The following is a 23,752-nucleotide window of genomic DNA, read 5'->3' as shown; positions in this document are numbered from 1 at the left end:
AGTACATTTTGGTCATCACAGATGCAACCGCCTCCGTGGTTTAATGGTAGAGCGGAAGGTCCGGGGTTCGTTCCCCAGCCGCATCATACCAAAAGACGTTAAAAGATGGTACTTGTTGTTACCCTGTCTGGTGCTCGACATTAAGGGGCTAAAACAAGGACTGGTCGGCTCGGGGTCAGTATACTGTGTCTGAGTGGGGTATTCATGTTAAACTGCGGCACGTTATCTCAGTGTGCTAGCACTATAAATCGGCATCAGTCCGGACTAGTTCAAGCAGCCACACACACACATACACGTGCATGCACGTCGCTGTATAAGTGCAATAATCTTGGACGTGACGTTAAAACCCCATTTCACCTAACCTCATCACAGATGCATCATCTAGATGATGTGAAGCCTTTCCACTTCGGACCCAAGAAGCCAAAGAAGTAGCAGATGTTCTCGTCAGAGAAATATTTTGTCGGTATGGCGCTCCAAGGACCTTAATTTCAGACAGAGGTCAGAACTTCATGTCCAAACTTATCAAAGCAATTTGTGAACTTTTGGTAATTAATTTTACCCATACCACCCATACCATCCTCAAACAAACAGCTGTGTAGAAAGGCTCAATTCTTACATCAATCAATCACTAAGAGCCTATTGTAACAAGTCTCAAATTGATTGGTCCCGTTTTATTCCTGGCATCATGATGGCCTATCGGATGGCCCCAAATTCATCAACACAAAAGCCCCCATATGTTATGCTTTTTGGCCCGAGAAACGAGAGCTCCACAAGATGTAGCATTAATTCCAAAAGAAAATTTAGGTCACAATAGCAAAAGTGACCTTTCGGATTTGCTTGAGGAGCTTGAAATCACTAGAACAATTGCAGCTGAAAACACTGCTCGGGCTGGGTGTATTCAGAACAATATAATCGAAAGGCTAAAGAACCAGAATTCGCCCCAGGTCAAAGAGTTTGGCTTTACTGTCAAAAAGTTAAAAAAGGCCTTTCCAACAAACTAACCGAAAAGTGGTATGGTAGCTTTTATATCATCCATACAGGTCCAAATTATACCTACTAACTACGCTGAAGTTCTGACGACAAAATACACAAACCACTGGTCCATGCCAACCGCCTGAAGCCATATATTGATCCTGCTGGTTGTCCACAGTATCCTCCAGAACCATACCTCAATGACACCAGTAACATAGATTCAGGAGTCATGGATGACAATGAGGAACCAGTCAATTATACTCAGCTTGACAGCGACAATTCCCCATCAACAAGTTCAACTTACAAAGCCACTGACCTCCACGACAGAAAGGTAACAAGGTCAATTCTAAAACTAAGGCAGGCACTTCCAGCAACAAGAATTCGAAGCAAAAGACCCCAACAAGGAAGAAAAACCCTGCTTCAAATACAACAGCAAAACCTGCAGGTTCTAGCACGACAATTACCAAGGAAAATCATGCCACACCAGGTCCTAGTGCTCCAACCAAGGTAAATGCAAAGGTTAACAAAGGGAAAAGAGGAGGGAATAGTAAGCATCACCAGCCAAAATCCAGAAAACAACTTGACAACAGCCAGGTGTAACCTCCAAGTCAGAGTCCAACATCAGCTAATCAAACCAAGGATATCCCTCAGGTTTTCAATCCAGAGGACATCCACTCAATTGTAAGTTCCAAGAGAGCAAATGGCAAAATCTACTACAGAGTGAAATGGAAGGATCCAGAAATAGGAAACACATGGGAGTATGGCAGCAGCATTTCAGACTCCATTCGAAGGGATTTTCACATAAAAAAGAGCATGTCAGGTAAACGTAGGAAAAAGCCCCTCCAAAAGCATTAGTTTTTCAATCAGCCTAATCAAGATTCCAATGTTAATTCATGATGTGGAAGAAGTAATAGGAATCGAAATTACCACTGATAACGACTGCTATGTAAAAGTACATACTTCGGATTCCACATATGCACCTTCTACGGTTTACTTTGAATCTGTCTGCCCATGCCTTATAGCAAATTACCTAACTGAAAGTTGGAATGATCTCCTTGAAGTCACAGATGGACTAATGCCAGAGCTTTTTTACTCATTCCTTAGACCATACCCACCCATATATGCTTCCAAGAAGGTATATGACCGACTGCTAGACTGTGATGTCATAGTGTACAAAACATATGACGATACGAGCCCATTCGCACCTTATCATTTGGATTACACAAATCATGTTTCAACAAGACAGGTAGGTGACTTCCTAAGAAGAATACAAGCAATGAACGAAGAGAGTTATGGGCATTGAAATTATTCAAGGAGACTGCTACGTTACGACCTCACATACCCATAACAAAAATAACCATGATTACCACACACACTATTTTGAAAGTGTTCCTCCCCACTTCACACAGCACTACCTCGATGACAAGGAAGGATATCGCTGAGTGGTTAAAACTCTATGGACACAAACCTCAAGATTATGCTCCGTATCATGTGTCTCAACTACCAATCTATAAATCCTAAAGGGTTATTTTTTTCCACATATAGAAAGGGGAAACATAAGCACATTTAGATACCGTGCTACAACCACATACCATAGACCCAGTCTACCATACCAGGATCAACTCCCTATATATGCCTGTAGATGCCAAATGAAGATATTCTTGACAAAAATTAAAAATCTCCTGAATAAACGGTGCAAATCACTAAATGGCTATTAGCTGTATCTTGTTATATGTATTTGTGTCAAGTTTTTTGTTAGTTTGGTTATCTAACCTCACCAGTTATGAACAAATAGCATCAGCCTGATCATCTGTGTTATTTGTATCACAACAAATTTTGAGCATTGACCTGATCAATCACTCTCAAAAGCGAAGTGAAACGAGCCAAACGAGCCTAACAAACTGAGATGAACCAAAACAAAGAAAAGGCAAACCAAAAAGTTATGATAACTAACAAATTCTAAAAAGGATATACATAAGTTCTAACTCTTTACTGATTGTATACCTTATTAGTGTGATTAATCAATGCACTTGTTATATGCACATGCACATATATGTATATATAAAGTATCTAATGATTGTATCCAAAAATAGAAGGATATTATTAATCCATGATATACTTAGTGTAATTTGCCGCCAATACATTCTTCCTGGTCATGACACCATTTGGTAATAATTTTGTACTGATTTTTTACATCATAAATATCATATTTGTTTTATTTTCTACTTATTACATACGAACTGAGGAAGTATTATTTGAACATGCTAACTCCCTTTTCTTTGTTTTCCATGTAAAACCTTCTTTAACAGATAATGGACACAGCCAACTATCCTAAAACCAGGATGTGGAACTATCTCAAGGCCTCCTACATCACCCCAAAACCACCAGTACAGAGTGCCAAGACAAGCCAGCTCCACATCCAGATTCCCTGATGACAGCAGAAAGAACTTTTACATTATGTTTCCTTATACCAAAGAGATTCTATAATATTTGTTATTTACTATACAACCAGTTTCACTTAATACATTGTCCATCTAAGCCATAATTATTTTATTTTACACGTTTGGGGTCCAAACTTTTTCAGACGGAGGGGAAGTTATCATGATATAACATTTATACTAAGTTTTCCTATAATAATTAGATCCACATCAAGTGCTTTTATGAGTTATCATGGTGTAATATTTATACATCATTTCATATAATTATAGTTTAGCAAGTAATACTTATCATCAGGTAAAATGCATATATAAAATATCAGTCATTTCAGTTATAGCTTTTTAGATAGATGCTAGCCTAAGGTAACGGGAGCGCATCTCCTAGACATACTATTCAATAAGACAAGAGTTATGTCTACATGGTTTAATCATGTTAATAGATTTGAAGCTTTTAGATAAGGGTATCAAGATCCCATCTCTCAGACAAAAGATATGTCTACATAGTCTTATAGATTGCCTTGAACTATTTTATTTAAGTAAATCTGTCATCGCCTATATTAGAACATTCAGCAATTACTTCAATTTAGACTCATTAAGGATTAGCCCCCATGCAAGCTATATAGTGACACCATAATCTCTTTCCAAGCACCCAGTAAATATGTCAACAAGGTTAGTGCCAGTCCAACAGGATTAACAGGATTAAGTATTCCTCTCTGTCTAGCCATTCATTAACCATAGGGCACACCCCATCGTGTATCAACCAATCATATTCCTTTTTATTGTTCTAATTTTTATACCCCTGACAAAATGTCGGGGGTATATAGTTATACCCAGATTCCGTCCGTCTGTCCGTCTGTCAATCCGAAATATTTGTTTGCGCGATTTCTCTTAAACTATTCAGTGGATTCATCTCAAACTTAGTACATATAATCTGTGTCATATGCAGGGGTGCAGTCAAAAGAAAAAAATTGTTTTTATTAATTTTCCAATTTTTTAATGAATTTTTCAAACCCTACTGTCCATCTGAAGACTTTGTCCGCGCGATTTCTCTTAAACTATTCAGTGGATTCATCTCAAACTTAGTACATATAATCTGTGTCATATGCAGGGGTGCAGTCAAAAGAAAAAAATTGTTTTTATTAATTTTCCAATTTTTTAATGAATTTTTCAAACCCTACTGTCCATCTGAAGACTTTGTCCGCGCGGTTTCTCTTAAACTATTCAGTGGATTCATCTCAAACTTAGTACATATAATCTGTGTCATATGGAGGGGTGCAGTCAAAAGATAAAAATTGTTTTTATTAATTTTCCATTTTTTTATGAATTTTTCAAACCCTTAAGTCCGTCCGAAAACTTTGTCCGTCCGAAAACTTTGTCCGCGCGATTTCTCTTAAACTTTTCAGTGGATTCATCTCAAACTTAGTACATATAATCTGTGTCATATGGAGGGGTGCAGTCAAAAGAAAAAAATTGTTTTTATTAATTTTCCATTTTTTCATGAATTTTTCAAACCCTAACCAAGGTTTCCCCTGACGCAGTATTGTTGCGTGTATGACTCTCAATTAAGGAAAAATACGTCCAGAAATTAATGACTGTGTCATGACTGACGCAATTTCAAAATATCTGTGTTGTTGTTTACCAGCTTTGGAATGAAAATATTACAACTACTCACCTGAACTTAATTTATAAACATTTTCTGAAGACAATATCTGCAAACATCTTAAAATTTACGTCTAGTTTTTAATTTATCGTCGTTTCAAAATATATTTATGCATCAAAGTGAACGTAACTCTCACACTCCATGTGGCTTCGATGACAGCACGTGATGTAAACAAAGGAAAATTCCGCAAATGGACAAGGTTTTTCATGTTTCGGCATATTTTCTTACTAAAAGTTAACCATGACATATGTTTATCTAGATGTGTAGACTCGTAAAAAATGAAACAGAAGAAAATATTATCATTGTTGCGGTGAATAATGTGATTTGGCACGGTTACAGTATGTGGTTAAGCAGAACCTATGGAACGGGGTAAACAGAAGTTGTAAGTATCGGAGGGACACATGTTTTTGCCGAAATTTAGGTAAACATTATTGAATGAAATTTTAAATAAAGTTAATAAAATTAATTAAATAGATGACAAACATAAGGTCAGATATACAGAGAACACATTTTTATTGCCAGATAGGAATAACTTGTGTAATTCAATTCGGATTTGTTATGCTATTTCCGATGACGGATCATGACAGCCTGAAATAAGACTGAAGAAAAGTCTGTGCGTATTATACACGTGAGATATTTTTTTCAGGATTTAATAGCCCATAATTAGGGGTGTGTATTATACACGAGTGTGTATTATACGCGAATAAATATGGTATATACGAAATGTAAAGCTTTGGACGGTTTGTTGTTGCTAATAAACTGTATTCAACCAGAAAATATTACGAGTGTTCACAAGTCTTCAGTTCAACTTCACTGTTGATAGATAATACAAGATAACTAGATAAAAGATGTAAATGAGCTAGTGGTATTAGATTATAATCTGACATGAAATGTATTTTAATATCCATCCATGATTAAAAATTATGTCTCACAGTTGAGACTGATGTTATTTATTCATCCTGTATTAGTGTCACTGTAAATTGTTTCATGAGCTGTGAAGTAATTAAAGATTGTGAAAAGATAAAACCAACAAACTTTGTTTTTCATTCATATATCCTGTTTTTCTCTGTAGTACAATCAGCTGAGAACATTAATTAGCACTTGTTAACTTAAACTAAAGACATATAATATTTAAAAGATACTTAACTTTAAGTGTAACATTAAAGTGAACACTTTAAATTTCATTAATCATACAATAAAACATTTGACTCTCAAAAAATATTTTTGACTCCCAAAAATTCATAGGCTGCGTCAAGGTGACTCTCAGATATTGGAGTCTAGGGGGAACCCTGCCTAACCCTATCCTAGCTATTTAATTTGTAACTACTGACACACTAGGCGGGACGGGGGTATTAGTGAGCCACGCTCACTTTTGCACTTGTTGTTAAATACATACAGAAGCAAAATGTTAAGCAGAAGGGGTTTGACGCTCAAACCAGCAATTCTCTCTCCCACAGCCCAGAGGGTTGTACCGACTCTCTGTGGGTATTGAATAAGATATTGAAAATTGTTCATTGTTAATTGTTCTTGTAAATAAAATTGTGATTAGTCTCCTGTGACTCCGGCTCTTTGCTGACTAATTCCCCCAAGAAAACCAGCACACCATTTGGAAGGTTTTGTTCATCCGAACAGAACCATAATAATTCCATAATATTTCTCTCACATTTATGAAGAATTGTTTCAAACTAAACCCAAACTTTCCACCTCTTGGGTTCAGAATCAGGCCACATAACATAGCATCTAACATAGATCTAGATATCGCACCATATCAGCTGTTGTCTACACATCCTTGGCAACTAGTCAAACAAAAGGTAGACCTAACACTTGCAAATTTTAAAAAATCTGAAATAATCAAATTAGTCTTCCAACAGGAATATATCCAATTAAGATGCAAATTTGATTCTTACCGCTCTATTTTTACTGATGGGTCCAAGAATTGTGGCAAAACTGCTTGTGCAACAGTCCTTGGACAAAAACAAATATATTTCTAGAATACCAGATCATAACTCCATATTCACCGCATGCACGTGAATATTTATTGAAAGGTGAGGATCCTCCGATGTGTATCCCTTGTGATGTCCTGCTTGACTGTATTGATTATTCAATTGCAAGGGATAAATATTTCAAAGCATCAAAGTATGAAGGGCCTTTATAATAGGGTGAGTTCTCATTTAATTCTTTGCTTTTTAAAAGAAATATCTTTGTTACAACATTTTTGAAGATCATGTTTTGTAATTAATTACTGTTTATTCTAAAATTGGTATGAGTAAATTTGATATCTGCGATTGTAAGTGGCCACACTCAGTGGGGTTGATGTAGCGTAAAATTATGAGAGTATGTAAGACCACATCATTGAAAGTATGTATATTACTACAATAGTTGTAATCATATTTTTAAATGTTGGCTTAACTTTCCAACAATCACCAGTAGCCAGAGGGATGGTGTAAATCCTGCTGGGGTATCATGTACTATGATGTAGGTAGCAGAAGTACTGTAAGTCCCCATGGTCCCTAGTATGGTGGCCTAACTGATTGCTGGTGATCTGTAGCCCATTTTTATTTGTATTGTTATGAATAGTTCAATTTCTATGTTAACATGCTAGTTTTAAATCTACGACTGTGATTATCTTGTTTCTTTACTGTCCTTCGTCGACAGGTTTTATGGTTCAGTTTTGTGTATCATTATTATATAACTTGATTTAGTCATGATATGGCTGAAATATTGCTGATGTGACTATAAACCTTAACTCACTCACACTGTTATAAGTATACACCACAATACGTCTATTACTCCAGTCCTCACACCACCTTTTAGCAGCCACAAACACAGTGAGAAGTTCTTTCAAGTTTTTGTGTTCTGTTTCGATTTCTGGGAAGTCCTCATGGTCCTTTTGCCAATTACAGCACACCCAGTCACCTTTATCAAGTGCTGCACTACCTTCTTGACAAGCATTGGTGGAAAATTTATGCACAGGCACTGGGTCTGTCGCCACAATCCTGTTAGTACTATTGATGGTTTTGCAGAAAAGTTTCCACCACCGAATATCAGCTTAGCACTTGAATTGAGTCTGACATGATGAGAGCTGTGCTTCAGTGTATTTGATAAATCTATTATCCTACGGAGGAATGTGCGTCCACCATGGATGACATGCGCAGCCCAATTTAGCTTTCCTTTCAATTGTTGAAGTTGCTATATTTCTCCTCCTTCTCCCCCCTAACACAAAAAAATACACAACTACAACATATTGGGATACTGTACGGTGCACTGACTGACCGCAGTTTATTCTTCAACAAGTATTCACATTATCATGAACATCGTCCGCATCAGGAACATCACCAGCATCATGACCATCAACCAACCGTAATTTACATGAATATAGATTTGATGCTTCATATCTTCAACGTGTACATATACACAGGCATCGACGCCTTATTACGTATTCTAATGGCTCGTCAGCGCATACTCATCAGAGTATATCCCAAATCCATACTCTCACAACTGGAGTGTTCGAGATTTCAACTATGGATACCGATCCATCTCACAACGTATTATCATGGCTCGCCAGCACAACTTGCAAGCAACGCATAACATCCTGATCATCATATGGACAGCCGCAGGTACTACACACATAAATAATAAAAAATATAGATTCAACCGACGTGTACTCCAATCGGCATCATACATAACTGAACATGTTTAATATAGCCAGCCCGACTGCACCGCACCTGAGAATGAAGTTTCAACTTCCCGCCTTTACTTATATACCCATTACGAAACCAGGTTACCTCCCTTTGTTGTGCTTTCCGACGTTAGGAGAAAATAATTTCATTCTAATTCGTCCCTCAAACGAAAGAAATTATATTTCTCCTTCTTCTCCCCCCTAACACAACAAAATACACAACTACAACATATTGGGATACTGTACGGTGCACTGACTGAGGAAACAAAGAACTGGCAATTCAAAGCCCCAAAGAAAGAGACACTTTTAATCTATTTTCGATGCTGCCCTTAACATAGCCATCTTTGGCACTCTTGCTCCTCCAGCGACCATGTCGTTTAAACATTCTATCAGGGATGCCTCTATTGGCTGCCACTGTTGCTCCACCTGACCTCAAACTATGCAAACCGTAGCATTTTATGTCAGGTACGTAAGGCTTAAAGGCTTCAATAAATAATTCCCTCAACCGAGTATAAGACATTGGTTTGTTTTCGGCTCTAAATATATAGCCATTACTGGTCTTGGACAGATTTCTGAAAAGATAAGTTTCTGAATTAGTTTCTTCCTTTAATCCAGATTTTTCCAAGAAACATTCCATACACTTCACAGGACACATCTTTGTCCCTGTTCTACCAATAACCAACCAAGCTCCATCTCTGTATACATCGGTCTTGGACCTTTCTATAAATACAGTCATATGAGAATCAAAAACCAACAAATCGCCATGCTTAATATTAAGCAACTCAGCAGACCGCATAAAACCTGCGAATGCAAGCAAACACATACACACAGTTCTCAAATTATATACATTTTGGTTTTGCATTTTGCAATCAAACATCCTTTCAAGTACTTCAACTGTAATAGGCTCTTTCTTTTTAACGGGTTTAACTAACTTCCGTTTGGCTGCCTCCAACAAATTTATCACCAACGTGTTGTCCGTGGGAGTGGGCAAACCAACAATAACATGAAAGTGTCGATTACTATAAAACGCTGACTGCACGGGCGAAAAAGAACCCGACCGCTGTATAACGGACAGCAAATAAAGCGCACAATGTAAGGGAGATAACGGTAACCCTACAGGCATACCGTTAGAAACAGCCCACTTTCTCCAAGCACGGAAACCATACTTGTACTTTCTGCACGTGGAAGTCGCTCTGGCATGATTAAGCAGTCCCGGTATTGCTTTTGCTAATTCCTTCACACTCGGCGATAGCTCTGCTATCTCGTCACCAAACACGTGATCAAAAACACCTGTAACAGGAAATTCAAAACTGAACCCGAATCGCCATCATGTTAAAATTTAAATCATAAACACCAAACAGACCATTGCTTTGTCTGCTTGGGACATATGCATCTTTGTAAGTAGGCAGATAAACCACTTCCGTCACCTGTGAAACAAACTCTCCCCTAGGACATAACAATGGCCAAAAAGTAGCTGAATACCAAACAGGAACTATCAACGTAGCCCTGCCTTGACACATTCTCAAATGCCGTAATGACCTAGATACCAAATAAACAGGTGGCACTATCCAATTGTTGCCTTCAGACCAACTCATGATAAATGCATCCACTCCACATGATCCAGGATTCCAATATCTGGAATAAATCCTAGCAACCTTGTTGTTATAATACGAGGCAAATACATCTATATCATATGGACCCCACATACTCTGTATGTGCTGATATACAAAATCACTGATTCCCCAATCGTCCGTGTCCACAAGCTTGCTAGGATAATCTGATCTCTCATTTTCTGACCGGGGTATCCACTGCATTTCCAACTGAATCTGACCTTGGAGACAGAGATTAAAAATGTCCATAGCAATGCTTTGCAGCCCAGATTTCATAGATCCTTTAGCTACAATCGATTCAACATTTTTATTATCAGAAAACCATTTGATCCTGTGTGACTTCAGCAAAGGGAGAAAACTCTGCAGAAACATATACACTGCCTTTAATTCCCTGTGTGTAGAACTCAACGCAGCTTCTTCCACCGACCACTGCCCATGAGACTGTTCCTCACCAAACTGTACACTATATCCTGTGTAGCCGACACTACTGGCGTCACTGTATACCACTCTCGTTACTATGGACTGATCACACCATATTCTCTCTGTATATTTATTTATCTCATGTAACCAAAACTCGAGTTGATGTTTGCTGTACTGTGTCAAAACAACAAACTCATTCCATGATGTTATACTTACCGTCTGCATAGACAAAGCCCTAGTCATGAGCTGAGCGACAGATCCTACAACCAAACTCATGCTTATCACCTGCCCCACGACTGAAGCCACTTTTCTAACCGGGACAATCCCGCTACCTTTCAATAACGGGATGATACTCTGATGTAACTTATCAACCTTCCAACGAGGGATTGATAGTTTCATACACTTCGTGTCAATTATTAAGCCTAGCCATGCCATAACCTGACATGGAGCCCACAAAGATTTTTCACTTTTTGGTACAAAACCGGACTTTATGAGATCTTGCTTGACAGCATTTCCAATAATCGTAGTATTAGCCATAGAGTCACTGGACAAAATACCATCATCAAGAAAAGTAACAATTCTATAGCCTTTGTAACGCCAATACTTTACCAACTGACGGGTCACCTTGGTGAAAACCTAAGGCGCCGATGTAAGCCCGAATGGCAAAACAAGAAACTTGTAATATGTCATTTTTTTACCAGTCCCCCATGAGAAACCTAAGTATTGGGTATGAAGAGGAAATATGTCAATATGGTGATAAGCCGAGTGAATATCAAACTTTACAAGCCAGTCATTTTTGTTTATGTACATCATGGCTGTCCTCCAATCTTCATATTTCACCGATTGTTTCCATACATGCTTGTTGACCCATGACAAGTCTAAGATCAGTCTCTTCTTACCTGAAGATTGGATTGACACTGTCAAAGGATTAACAAATGTAGGCTTTATATCACACTGCACCACTAAACCTTTTTTGAGTAATTGAGACACAGCCTCTGATACAAACTCTTCGTGCAATCTAGCAGACTTGTTGTTGCCTAAAACCGTATTGGGTGGTGTTGAATGAAACAGAATTTTGTATCCATTTTCTATGATATCAGTGACGTAGTCTGAACTTCCGATTCGACGCCAAAAAGCAATGTTTTGTTTTAGCCTATCCTTCACAATGATTTCTGCATGGCCCTGTTCATATTCAAAATAATCATCAGTCAGTAACACATGATTATCACTATGACCTACGTCATACTTAACTTGTGAGTCAGTTTCTTTATTAATGGGCAGATCCTCCTCCTCGTCCTGTAGTCTGAGCGGGTTGTTGTTCTCCGGACATCGGACACTGACGTCTGAAATGGCCAAATCCCCCACATGAGAAGCACGCTCCACTTGATGAGTTCCTCCGAAAGGGCTGATTGAACATGGAGAAGCTGTTGACTGCCGCTGGCTCTGCAGAAGAGACAGTAGCACTAGGAGCACGACCACCACGTGGTCTATAGTACGGACTGCGTGCAGAACGCCCCATCTTGGACTTGATTTTCTTGACAGCTTTATTTTCTGCTCTTGTAATTTTCTTGTCATCTTCTGAGTCGGACGCCACATCTCGTGCAACATAATTTTTTACAGTCTCCCATCCACCTTCCGACGTATCGGCAATCTTAATAAGTTTGTTTCTCTGCTCGATCCGAGTTTTTTCCGTCTCAACAAGCTCCGCCGCGTAGTCGTATTTCTTAAATTCTAAGGCAAACTTTAACTGATTTAAATTTTCCAAAGTTTCAGTATTGAATGAGTGTTGTATTCTACAACCTTCTCGTTTCCACACAAATTCCTTATCAGCTTTCAACTTGGATATCTCTTTTGTCGTTTTCTCAAATTCTTCACGAAAACCAAGTAAACAATCTTCAACTGATTGCGCTATTTCGGCTTTTGATCTTTCCAATTGGCGAAGAATCTCGTCTAACTTCTCTGATATGGGCTTGTCAGCGTCCATGTTTAATATAGCCAGCCCGACTGCACCGCACCTGAGAATGAAGTTTCAACTTCCCGCCTTTACTTATATATCCATTACGAAACCAGGTTACCTCCCTTTGTTGTGCTTTCCGACGTTAGGAGAAAATAATTTCATTCTAATTCGTCCCTCAAACGAAAGAAATTATATATATCAATATGCTTAACAACCCAAGAGCATAGTTCACTCTTAGGCTTTGCCAGTTTGTCACTTGGTAGCGATAATGTCCTGAAATTATTGTCAATTTCTTTCCCAAGAAATGTCAGTTTCTGACAAGGCACTGCACCCTCATGATAAATTTTAAAACCTAGCTTCAACAGCAATTTCACAAGTGCTTCATAACCCCTAAGACAATGCTTCCTTGTTTGCGATATGACGAGAAAGTCATCCATGTCAGCAATTATCACAAAACCCCTATGTTTTATCATACACACAATTGGTTTTGAAATTCTGTAAAATATTTCTGGGCTTTTTGCTGCACCAAAAAGAAGCTTTGTATCATAGAAATGCATGGGTGTACACATCCACCCGAGGGAAGAGCGTCCACTAGCCTTTTTATCAAAGTCTTGTTTCCACCCTTGACACATCAAGCCCACTTTCCTGTGCTAAATATGATTGGACTATCAGACATATCGATAGTCCAATCAGAGTGAGTGAGTTGGGTTTGACGCTGTTTTTAACAGTATACCAGTTATATCACGGGGTGTCAGCTTAATGTGGTGGGAAAGCCCGAAGTGTTGCAGGTCTCAGACGTTTACCACTGCGTAAAAACCAAGACGAAGGGTATGGTGCTGACAAACCTAGAAACATAATCGGAGCGAACTGGGATTCGAACCCACAATCATAGGTTTCTGGCGTGCCCAAGGGACGCAACTCTGCACAGCGAATCGAGGCGCCTCAGATGAATGGGCCACCCGTGCCCCCAGTCCAATCAGAGAACATTTCACAAAATCATCATCCATGACTGGTACACCCTCGTATGAAAGTGATTTACTCTTTCTTATCTTTTATTTTTAACCCCCCACTACAAGGCACATAATTTCCACATTCAATCTCCTCTCTAATTTGAGCTTTCACTGTTTCACATGCTTCTGGAGTTGTTGCAGTTTTGTAATTCTTTCCACATGCTCTTCTAATGTTTACATTGTCATTTAATATATTAAAACCACACTGTATGCCTGACAAGATAAAATCAGAATCCTTATCACCAGACAGTTCTTGTTCCCATTGTGTTATCAGGCGTCCATGTGGGCTATCAACAGTAGACTTATTTGTCATGAAAAGGCTGTTCCCTGTGTTGATATTACGGATGCTTTTCCTTGCACCCAGGCACTATGCAAGAATATGTGAATCTACAATCAGGAAATTTACACAACAACGGGCACACTATACTCATCATGCTCATCAACCTTCTGTTGCTTCCTACTATTGTGCTTCGCTCCCATGCCGATTGGAAAGGTGTTCTCTTTTGCAAATGGTAGAACATGTCATGAAGTGATACTGTTATCATGGGCATTAAATACAAACATTAGTTTTGTAATACTGCTTAATGTTTAAAACTAAAATAATTCTTGTGAATACCCTACCTCTATTACATCATTGCCATAAATTCCTGTTTATGCTGAGAACCACACTACAAATTTTTATAAATTTTCAACAGACGTCCTCTTCACTGCCAACATATCAAATAGTTGTGAGGGAAACCCTATCCCTCGCCAGGGGCGCCACTGCGCATGCGCAAGGTTGGAATCACCTCACTTCTTTCAAACCGTTATCCTCATCAACTAGATTATAAAAATTTGTAGTGTGGTTCTGAGCATAAACAGGAATTTATGGCAATGACGTAATAGAGGTAGTATTCTTAGAATTATTCACAATGATAACTATTGTTTGATAACTGTTAGTAACTGGTAGTTATTAGTTAAATATACATTAATAAATAAGGTATTAAAATAAAAAAGCATTGCAACATGTGCAATGTTCTAAATATTAAACCATAAATGCATTGTCACATGAACATACAATAGTGTGATGGCCAGAATATATAAACATTAATGTATCTTTATTGTAAAATGTGAAAGTTATGACAGCTTCTAAAAATTAGAAATATTTCTTAAATGTTTCCCTGTTGTACTTTTTATGGTTATATGACAGTGGACAAATTATATCATAATTATCTTTTAAACTGTAATTAGTTTTCCAGGTATGTACCAGAATATTTTTGCCAGACTCGTTTTCACATAATTCAATGTTTTGAAATTTGTTTTGGTAAGAAATCTATCAGAGCTTCATAGCATACTGTTATCTCGTAAAAATAATCATATGTCCATGCCATTATGTTACGCATATTGTTTAGGATATGTCAGTACCTCATAAGCTTCGATGTCGATAACATGCCTGTCAAAAACGATATTGTTTACTTTTTCAAGAATTTTCCACATTGTTCCATTCACTGTATCTTTTGCAGAATTCATTGTTCTAAGCCTACAGTTATGCAAATTAACCATCAGATACAGATTCATCACACCTTCGTTCTTCAACTATGAGATCACAATCCCTTGGCAGCTCGATATTTATCCATATTTGTGTGAATTTGTGATCAGGACTGAGCTATGTATTTCGCTGACGCCCGCCATTTTAACTTTGTGACAGCTCGCTTAGGTCGCAATGCAGTTACTGAATTTGGCTAAAGCCTAGCCTTTTGCGTTAAAAAGTTTATTTAATCTAATGAATTACGTACTAAGCATGCTTAGGAACCCAGAATCAATCGTATTTGATGATATGTCAAGACATGTATTAAAGTTGCTGTTAATTCTGACATCAGGAACTATGTAATCTTCGCTGATGTATTCATGCGCAGACATGTGACCATTTTCTCACACCTATTAATACGATGAGATCCATACTGAGTCATTCTGACTTTGGCAGTCTACAGGTCAGTTTCAATCTAAGGGCAGATAATTCAGCCTCAAAGCTCCCCTTGTCCTTACATTATTCATTTCTATAAATAGACTGCATTTTTGAAAACAGACACAAATTGCTATCTTAGTAACTATACAGTTATTCAGATAAAGAAGCCATCTATATATATATAGCAGTAAACTACCATTATAGTTACAGGCAATAAATAGTTTGCCCTGATACTGGTCCTTACAAATAAACCTTAAAACTCAGAGGGATCTACTTATTTGGAAGCATTGTGTTATCCATATTAGGTATTGTCATACCCACTTGAATCAAAAAACTATTTATTCATTGAAAAGAAGTGTTTTGACTCTTTTAGTTACATCCAGACATCAAGGTTTATCAGAAGTTCGGGACCAGGCCCCTACAATAGTTATCTATATTGAAACAATGTTTCAACCTTGTCAACACCACTTAATTACCTCTGTATTCAGGTATTCAGTGAGTCTAGACAGCACCCTAATTACCAGGGGCTAACCACCTAAAACAATAGCTGTCACCTACCACCTAGTTAGTGTCAAAGGATACACATCTTAAAGTTCCAAATAGTTCAAAACCACACACACACACACACACACACACACACACACACACACACGGATACACACACACGGATACACACACACACACACACACACACACACGGATTCACTGATGTCATAGGTTTTTGAAAACTGCCCAGAGGTGAAGATGTCTCTTGAACATCCTGCATCATGGATTTGTTTTGGATTCACTGGTGTCATAAGTGTTTGAAAACTGTCCAGAGGTGAAGATGTCTCTTGAACATCCTGCATCATGGATTTATTTTGGATTCACTGGTGTCATAGGTGTTTGAAAACTGTCCAGAGGTAAAGATGTCTCTTGAACATCCTGCATCATGGATTGACCAAGATTCACTGTTGTTATAGGTGCTTCCAAACTGTCCAGAGATAAAGATGTCTTTTGAACATACTGCATCACAGATTGACTGGGATTCGCTGTTGTCATAGGTGCTTCCAAACTGTCAAGAGGTAAAGATGTCAGTAGTATAGGTAATGATGGTTCTGGCTCACTTCCACTGGTGTCAGATTTATATAACAATACCACTACTACAGAGGGAATTATTTATGCAAAAACGATGATTCGATTCAACGATCATCATGACATTAAACTAAATTGTAATGAAAATATTCTCTATTAATTTTACTCATATGTATACCATTATTTTTAACAAAGTGATATTCAACATTTTTACTAAGTTCTTCGTTCATTTTACTAGGAGACCAGACTATATGCTCTTCTTGATTGGAAAGAAACAATTGATGACCGTATTTGGTTGGTTTGATATCACTGATATAATTTATACCTTGTGGTAATTCTCTCAATTTGATAATTTTGTCCTTGAACATAAATGCTTCGATAGCTTTTTCCAGTTCTTCCTTTGTTGGTTTGTAATTCTCCATTATTATATACTTATGTAAGCATTCGTTTAAATGTGATCCAACCTGATCAAGCAATCTATTTTTAATCTCCAACCAGTTCTTTGGTTTTGGCACGGAATAATTGACGCGCTTGTTGCCTCCCCTGTTCTATGAACTTTTTTTTCTCGTCTTCGCTAATACCACTGGTCTTACGAGAATTGGATCGAATCTCCTGCTTCATTACGTTGTATTTGGTGAGTTTTGACAGTACTAAATGAAACTCCTCCTCGGATATCTTACAATCAGCCATTGCTGTTGAAATATGATCCTCAATGCTGTTCAACTTTGCTTTGGCGAGTATCCGAATATTATCATGTTTTAATGCTTTCTTTTGCAACTTACGAGAAATGAATTTTATGGCTATTCCTGCAAGTCCTGAGACTCCAGCCGCTATTTCCATGCCAAGTATGGTAGGCGCGGCGATAATAGTTGATAGTAAAACCAACACAGGCTACACCGAGTCCCATGCGAGCCGTTACAAGCACGGTGTCAACTCGGTCGAGAGCATTCACAGCTCTGCGATACTTTTTATTGAATCCAAGTCTCAACTCCCTCTCCTTCTCTATTCTATGTTTAATGTCGCTTATTTGATGTAATCGAAATCCATCAACAGTATCCATCTTTTCAGATGCTTCAGATGCGCCGGATATAAACCCATAATGTATATTATTATATCATATAATAGTCTTTAATTGGTCATGCTTCAATGTTTTGAGAGTATACATCAACCTTATTAAATGTATATTATACGGCATAAATATCTTAGTAACAGAAATGCTATCACTTTTATTAACTTGGACCCCCTCAAGAGTTGCAACGGGTGATGCTCCCATATAAATAATACTGCAACGTTGACGTTGGTGTTTCTCGAGCCATTTAATTGATAGACCTGGTAATATTTCGAAGGCATCTACCGGTACATCTCCAAACAAGACTTCAATAATAAGCGTAGAAGGATTATGTATTGCACTCAAGTTCTGTTTTATATCATCGAATTCAGTAACCAAATTTAAACTAACATTTTTTACTGCCAGATGACTAAACAACATATGACATGTAAACATAATGGTCAGGAGGTTGCATGGTTGCAGGCTGCCTCGCACAGGGGAGCTACGACTTTGGCAGTGACAGTATCACTGTGAGGAGCTTGCAAGTTTCATTTGAACTCCAGTCCTTTGGAATCTGTCACAACCCTAATAACATGTAAAGATTATAGATCATGGGATTCTATTAGGCTGATCCGATGTAATCACATTGTGAATTAACTGTCTATTTATTTACGTAATATTGCTCCGTTTTGTGTAAATATGAATATATATTTTAAACATGTAATTGAGGATGAACTTTATGTTATATACAACTGTCCTCTTTATGCAAGTCGGCAGGAAATGTATATCCCAAAGACAGTTACTTAATCATAATTATTTTTGTTTAGAAAGACTCTGTCAACTATCCAACAACGATACAATGATAAATTTTGCAAAATTTCTAATGTGCGTGTTCTCAACACAAAAAAAAGTATCAATTAGGTAACTCTTTGATAAATATAATGTAAATGTATTTTGTAAAAATGGGTCAAATGGCCTTATACAAATAAATCTGTCTGTCTGTTAAACATTTGCTGATGGCTGTCAAACAAAAGGTAATTAACTGGATTTACTCAAGTTAGATCATTTGGTAAGATCACATGGATTGTTAACATTGTGTACAAGTCATCATGGTCATGTTACAAAAGCTTTTTCATCATACACCACAAATACAATATGTAGTCTATTTCACTAGACATGTAACAACTACATTGGTTCAACATTATCAAGGCTTCTCATAGAAGGTTGTATTGGGGCTGTAACGATTGCAGTGTGATAATTATCTCAAAGGTGAGGTCGCCAAATGATACACAGTATGATAATGAAAACTTGACAACTTTCTACAGGAAATAGTCTTTTACAATTATTTTTCATTGAAGTTAACATGTCATGAGGCTTGTATGGTTTTGTAACAGTACAGTACGTGTATTGTTTCAGAGAGTATCAAAATGCATTATACTCCTATTGCATTGTACATGTTGTATGAATCAGTACTAATTGAGATAGTAACTTATTGTATGTTTCAGTCGGGCAATCCAGAAGAACCAAGACTTGTTACCAGAAACACCCTTGGTGAATATTTTCTTTGATGACTTCTGGGGGACACCTCTCACACATAGTGGCTCACACAAGTCCTACCGACCACTCTGTGTCCTGTCCTTCAGATTCAACTATGCCTTGGGAAAGCTAAATCCCTGGGGCTACCACTTGGGTAATGTCCTCCTGCATGCAATGGTCACAGCAGTCTTCACCTGTCTAGCGCAAAAGGTGCTGAAGAGGAAATTTGCAACCTATGTAGCAGGACTGTTGTTTGCAGCCCACCCCATACACACTGAAGCTGTTGCTGGCATTGTTGGTCGGGCTGACATTGGTGCATGTCTCTTCTTTCTTCTTACATTCCTGAGTTACATGAAATATGTGGAATACCGAACTTCCGCCCACATGGCCTCCCATCGTTGGCTGTATGTGGTCAGTGTTTGTGTATTCACCGTGGCAAGTCTACTGACAAAAGAACAGGCCATTGCAGTTCTTGGTGTCTGTGCTACATACGATGTTTTTGTCTTTCATCGCGTGAAACTTCAGGAAATACTGCAGCTACACATCTTCACCATGGTGAGTACATATGTCCATGTCTCTAAGAATTTACCTATATTTTGGAAGGATAATTTACCAGTGCAGTCCTCAAAGGCCACTAGACTGTCACACTTTTGTATTTTCTTAAGTGAACTGAAAACTTTTCAATTTGAACATGCTAATACATTGTTGTTACTTACCTGCCCTTACCTGGGAGTCCAGACTTTGCTGCCTGGTGTCCATTCTTGGTGAATGTCTAAACATTGTAGTTAGTGCCCTTGAAATTGAGTTACTATCCATTTGTATTTAACCTTTAGCCTGCTGAATTGTTTTTACTCTTCTTAGCCCTGCCTGCTGGATTAATTCTAGCATAAGGTGCTAGCATACGGTCGGTGCCTTTTTAAACAAGGGACATTGTAACCAATATTTTGCACAGTAATCGTCACATTAAAATATCAAGCATTTTCAAACATACAGAGGTTAAGACAAAAGCAAACATAAAATGTTTAAAAATTCTTACGAAACTTCTACCTCTATTACATATCTGCCATAAATCCTGTATTTTGGCTTCAATCACACTAACTGAAAGTTTCAGATTTTCAACAGACGTCCTCTTCACTGTCAATTACACACAATTAGTTGCCGGCAAGTAGTCTCATAACCTGCCACATTGACGTTACACAACCACTCTTGAAGTAGTGACAATCTAGCACCTGGTAGAAGATCACATTAAACTAACATTATTCTAATAAGTTTACTTTAATAACTGACATATAAATATATATTTAAAGTAATAGTGTTGCTAAAAGAGACTACATGCACGTGAGTTGGTGTTGGGGTTTGTGAGGTCGCCACGAATTTTCCCATTAACCCTGGGTGTAAGAAGTGTGGTCGATTTATGATTATGGGAGATCCTCATGTAAACTGCACGAAGTGCAGAGGGAAGACCTGCACAATGGAGAAGAGATGTGAGAAATGCACCCGTACATCAGAAGAGATATTCTCCAAGATGTCAGAGGCCGCAACTAAGGCCAAGAGAAGAGAGGCGGCAAAAGCAAAAGCAAAAGTAGATAAAATCATCACTGAGAAGTCAGTTTCTTCTCCGGAAGTGTATCGAATGTAAATAGTTAGATGAATGAATGGATTCGGAAGTTGCTAAGAGATAGATTTTAGGGTAAGTGATAGAATATGTTAGGTAATATTGCAAGGATATTGATGTATGGTTGTCAAGGGAGTAACAGATGTATTACAGTTAGTTTTTAGTCTGAATTGAAATAAACAAGACGTGTTCTTATACTCGCCCGTTGTGTGCTGTTTACAATAGGAATACCCAGCCAGCCAGCCAGCCAGCCCTGACGACAGCCACGGCATGGCTACCATTACCCACTGGCTACAAGCCACACGGAGGCATATCATACCGGAGTCATGGTCACCGGAGGATGATGAGCCTTAAGGGGCAGAAGCTGAGGGATATGATTATCCACCCCCCACAGGAGATACCCAAGGCTACTCAGAGCCGGAATCGGAGGGTTTGGAGGAGCTTGACAACTCACCACAATGAGATTACAGCGGAATCTACACTTTTGTTGAACTTATCGAAGAGCTGTACCACATTGTGCCTACACTTCGACCATATGTGACAGAGGATTCACTACCCCAGATGCCGGAATAAGGGGGACGTCATGTGCCTGCTCTATCTAAGCAAATTCATCATACATTAGCTTGGCCCAGCTACGTGGGCAAGGTTGTAGAACAATCAACGGATAACATCCATAGATTCAAGCAAGATAAACGTCTACGTCTTCCACCTATGAAACCAAAATTATACAAGACGCACGGTGCTACCCTTCCCGAGTTCCAACACTTAGATGAAGATGTCATGAACGTTACATCATCAGCATCATGTTTCAAGGATTTAGCATTGGTTGCTTGATGCTGCATGGATATCAGGGCATATTATATACTCAACAACAAAAGTTCATGTGATACCAATATTTTAGTGTATTTTTCAAACAAGTAAAGTTTGGTTTTCAATATTGTAGTACATGTATGGAATCAAGTCACAAAAATGCAATTGCTACAGAAAATCATGCATTCCATGCAAAAGATGACTTTTATGCAAGCCCCATGCTTTTCACTACCCAAGAATGGGTATTAAAACGTGCGTAAACGGGATTCCATATGCATTGTTTAGCATTGTGCTGACAACAACCACTCAGAAAAACAACAAAATTACGCAATTATTCAACATTACGAAATGCCACGCCTGTCCGAAAATGAGCGTCTGCAAGCCATTGATATGTTTGAAGCAGGATCGAGTCAATGTGATGTTGCAAGACAATTTAACGTCCACAGAAACACCATTTGGTGTTTATGGCAATGTTGGCAACAGACAAATGCAGTCAGAGACAATCCTCGGAGTAGCAGGCCACGCTTAACCAATAATCGACAAGACAACTGGATTTGAACAACACACATACGAAATCGATTCCAGCCAGCAACAGTGACTACAAGAAGCATCCCTGGCCTTCAATGAATATCTTCACAAACCGTAGGTCGGCGCCTCAGATGTGCAGGGATTGTCGCCAGAAGACCCGCCAGACGTCCCATTTTGACGGGAAACCACTGTCAAGCACGTCTACCATGGTGCAGACAGTGCCTATGCTGGACGGCAATGCAGTGGGGACAAGTTCTATTCACTGATGAGTCTCGTTTTCACCTCAGCCACAGCGATGGACGGATTCAGGTGTACCGACGTCGAGGTGAACGTTACATCAATCATTGTGTCATGGAAGAAGATGGCCTTCGACGTCAACCACGAGTTCCACAGACAGTCCAGGAACTTCGAAACATGCTCCAGCAGATATGGACAGATATCCCACAGGACTTTTTGCGACGCCTGGTCCATTCAATGAGATGAAGATGTGTTGCTTGCATCGCAACCAGAGGTGGACACACACCTTTGTAAATTTGTAAATTGACGTTTTGGCGTGTTCATGTTTTTTTTTATGAAATCACGCATTTTCTGAAGTCAGTATGGCAAATTAAACCATTTGAACACTTACAGGGGACTTTTATCTGTTGCAAACCGAAATTGTTTCAGATTTGGTAAAAAACATAACTTTGCATTAAATTTTATTCAATGTCAAAGGAACTTTTGTTGTTCAGTATAAACTGGTTTGTTGCTGGAATCAGACACATCATACTGCCTCTACTGAAGGAATTGTGCCGGAAACACCCATGACTATACTGAACCGCCAAAGAAAAGTCACCCCAAGTAACATTGTATGAAAAGTTGTTATTAAAATATCTGGGTATTTTTTGTCAAAGCTTCTAAAATTTAACATTTCCTTGTCCAGAAAAATGAAATTTGATGATAAAAAACAAAGCAGATGACAAAAAAAACGATCGCCCAAAGGCATCACGGCAACGGCCATGATAACCCGATGCATATGCAAATAGAAATGCACATGCGCTCCCCCATTTCTTGCCCTATAAAAATCCACCCAGATCGGATAACATTCATTTGTTACTGAAATGCTACCACATGCCAAGATTGACAAGAAATCAGGCCCTTGGACGATTGCAAACTGGACAAACAACCCGGCAAGTAGCCAATGGATTTCAAGTTCCCGTAAGGATCATATACAGGCTCCAGCAACGGTGCCAGACCACCAGATTGTGCGACATCATCTTTAAGATCGCTTTGTTACTGCTGTGGAAACTGCTCCACAGACCATGGGGACACACCAGCAACACATTAGTGCGGACACCGTGTGTCGATGATTGACGAGCAGACACTTCCACTGATACAGGCCAAACCGAGGACCCATTCTGACACCACGTCATCACCGGGACTGTCTTCAGTCAGCAACACAGCACCAGCATTG

General features: G+C 38.6%; 1 protein-coding gene across 4 annotated transcripts in view; it reads left to right on the top strand.

Annotated features, from left to right (window-relative positions):
- The window catches only part of LOC124118346 (protein O-mannosyl-transferase TMTC2-like), a 475,717-nt gene that overhangs the window by 7,538 nt on the left and 444,427 nt on the right, over nucleotides 1-23,752 (top strand). For all 4 annotated transcript variants that reach the window (XM_048383557.1, XM_046480439.2, XM_046480438.2 and 1 more), the window contains exon 2: nucleotides 19,316-19,901. In XM_048383557.1, the coding sequence (XP_048239514.1) occupies nucleotides 19,316-19,901 (586 nt within the window). The remainder of the gene's footprint in view (nucleotides 1-19,315; nucleotides 19,902-23,752) is intronic.

The sequence above is a fragment of the Haliotis rufescens genome, unplaced genomic scaffold (genome assembly GCF_023055435.1).
Source record: "Haliotis rufescens isolate VD_foot unplaced genomic scaffold, xgHalRufe1.0.p SCAF_5, whole genome shotgun sequence".
Lineage (NCBI taxonomy): Eukaryota > Metazoa > Mollusca > Gastropoda > Lepetellida > Haliotidae > Haliotis > Haliotis rufescens.
The sequence above is the reverse complement of the archived record's forward strand: the minus strand, read 5'-3'. Positions and strand labels throughout refer to the sequence as shown.